Genomic DNA, 2,761 nt, shown 5'->3' on the forward strand with positions numbered 1-2,761 from the left:
AAAAAAAAAAAAAAAAAAAGGAAATGTTAAATGATGTGCCACGGGCTTTATATGCTTGTCCTCTGGCAGTAGAGGGGCCCGAGGAACCTGTCTTTGCACTAAGCAGCCATAAAGCTCTAAGTGTGCCTGTGAGCAGATGTCTCCTTCCTCTCTGTTCCTCCCCCCTTTCTCAGCCTGCTCCAGCCCCTGCGACATTATTGGGGCAGTTGAACTGGGTTCTTTGCATTGCTCACTGCCATGTCATTCTTTGTTTTGCAGATGCAGTGGAAAACAGATACTCTGTAAGTATACATTTCATATACATTATACTTAAAAGTACTCCACTGAATGGTGAAATATTTCCAGACTTACCCAGGTCCTGCATTCCCATGAATTCTTCCCCCCTCCCTAGTCTGTTTCAGACCAGGAGCCCTGGGCTTCTCTGACTAGGCCAGTTCTGATTTCAAATATTCTCTTCTGCAATTTCTGTCATTACATCTCAGCCCGCATGTGAAGGGATTGGGAATTTAGGGTGCTTAGCTCCAAACACGCAAAACACACATGTCTTTTAACGCCAGGGTCTAGACTCTGGAAGTGAGGCTGATCTGGGGCTTACGCTTGGAGGAGTGGAGCATCTGACAGCTCATTGCAATTTCAGTGATAGCAATTACCCCCTAGACACCAGGCCATCAGCTGCAGGAGACACCCAAGGTTCTTGACCTCAGGAGTTCACGTTCTGATGAGGGAATCAGACATGTGATCACTTATCATAAAGCAAAGCAAGCTATGCCAGAGCCTATGGGAGCACAGAAGAGAAACCTGGCTAATGGCCTCTTCTCCAAGGAATCATTTGGATGGGCAGTGAAGAATGAATGGAATGATGGCAACACTGAGGTAGAAAGATCAGCAGGAGCGCAGGGGTGAGGGATGACCAGTTTTAAGCAGCATGGGATGGGAGAAGAGCGGGACAGTGACAAGTAACGAGAGAAAGATAAGTCAGGGCTTAAATCTAAAGGACTTACATGCCTTGTCTTGTTACGAAGTTTCATTCTGTAGGAAATAGAGTAGGAAGCTGCTGTTTGGCAAATGGGAGGGCTTATGAAAGACACAGAGGCCTGCATTCAAATTCTGCAAAGCCCTGCTTTCTACTCCTAACCTTTTTGTGAGCTACCCCGCAATGCAGGAGTTAACTGGGCAGCTAATATCTTAAGAAATAAGGCATTTGCAGCATACACTTCTTTTAGGCCTGGGAAGAACTTTCAGCAAGTTTTCTTTAGCTCTTCCAGTGGGCCCCTGGCTTCCTTTGTTTTGCCCACGTCTGGACTCTTGTAAAGCAGAGCCCATTATGCCGTTGACAGACAGGAAGCCACTGACATTCTTTTTATGGAAGCAAGCTATGTGTTTGAGGAAAAGAGGAATGGCATGAATTTTTTTTTTCTAGCCAAAACCCACTCTGACTCCCGAAATCAGAGACTATTGTGTCAGCAGGACAAGGATCCCAATTTACAGATGAGGAAACTGAGGCCTCCGCTGATAGAACAGCATGCCTGGGCTCACCCAGATGGCTAATAGAGTGAGGAATAGAGTCCAGGCCTCTATACGCTGTGGCCAGTCCTCTGTCACGGCAGAGACTCCCTCCAAGATGTGAAGTTGCTGTCCCAGCATTAATGGCGTTGAGAGAGTGGAAAGTGAGGTCTTTGCTCCCTGAACACTGCAGGTCTCAGATGTGTTCTCCTCCAGCGATAAACAGGGCTGGGTCCACCCAAAACACTCTGTAGGACCAACTTATTTACTTTGTCTTAGATCCAAAGGGACTCTCTGGACAAAGGCTGTGAGCTCCAGGCCAGACAGAACTTTCCCCAGAAGCTGGCCCTTGGACGTCAAAGTCTGTTCCTGGATGCTCCTGATAGCTCATCCATGGCTGGTCCTGTCCCCCCAGAAAAAAGGAATAAAGTCATTTGCGGGGAGCACAGGAGTTCCAGCCATTGGGAAAGGAATTTTGAACCTTTAAGCAAATGGGTTTTGTTTATAAAAGAAGCAGGTATAGTTTCCCTATAATCAGCTGGTGTGGGTCAGGAGAAAATTAATTGAATTGCCCATCGGGGAAATGGGAGGAGATTTCCTTCCTGAAATCAAACCTGGCGATCATTCCCAGTTGTTTAATGGCCGTTGCCTCTGAAAACATTGAAGGAAATATCTTAACAATGAGATAGCCACTTAGCCAAAGACTAATTTGGTATTGTTTGACTCGCTTCAGTGGCACATTCTGACTTCATTTTTCCTCTGCCATTTTTACCTTGTTTATAAATTGCGTGGGTGGCTGAGGCAGACAGATAATGTGGAAGAGAACACCCTGTACTTAAATGAAAGGGGTGAATCTGGACCTGCGAGAGTCTTGGCATCTTGGAGAGAACCCTGCCTTCTTACAGAAAGAAAGGCAATTGCCAGCTATAACTGGCCTCCCTCCTTCCTGGAGGCCAGCAGGCCAGCAGGCAGCTGGACTACAGTGGAAACTGCCCAGGTGCTAGGATCAGGAGACGGGAAGGGAGCTCCAGCTTTCCAGCTGCCTTTTGGGTGAGCCTGTCTTCCTCAGGCTCAATCTTCCTTATCTGTAAAGTGGAGATGGTGGTGATGATGATGTGATGATGAAGATGATGATGATAAGAGCAACCCATTAGGATTTTCTTAAGGATGAAATAAGCAACGACAACCACCATATAAAAGCTGGATGAGTTCAAGCTCTTTTCTTTTTCTTTCTTTCTTTTTTTTTTTTTTTTTTTTG

General features: G+C 46.1%; 1 protein-coding gene across 4 annotated transcripts in view; it reads left to right on the forward strand.

Moving 5' to 3' along the window:
- PECAM1 (platelet and endothelial cell adhesion molecule 1) overlaps nt 1–2,761 on the forward strand; it is an 84,509-nt gene that overhangs the window by 76,481 nt on the left and 5,267 nt on the right. For all 4 annotated transcript variants that reach the window (XM_037734649.1, XM_017517863.2, XM_037734648.1 and 1 more), the window contains one exon: nt 259–281. In XM_037734649.1, the coding sequence (XP_037590577.1) occupies nt 259–281 (23 nt within the window). The remainder of the gene's footprint in view (nt 1–258; nt 282–2,761) is intronic.

Source organism: Cebus imitator, unplaced genomic scaffold (genome assembly GCF_001604975.1).
Source record: "Cebus imitator isolate Cc_AM_T3 unplaced genomic scaffold, Cebus_imitator-1.0 Scaffold650, whole genome shotgun sequence".
Taxonomy (NCBI): domain Eukaryota; kingdom Metazoa; phylum Chordata; class Mammalia; order Primates; family Cebidae; genus Cebus; species Cebus imitator.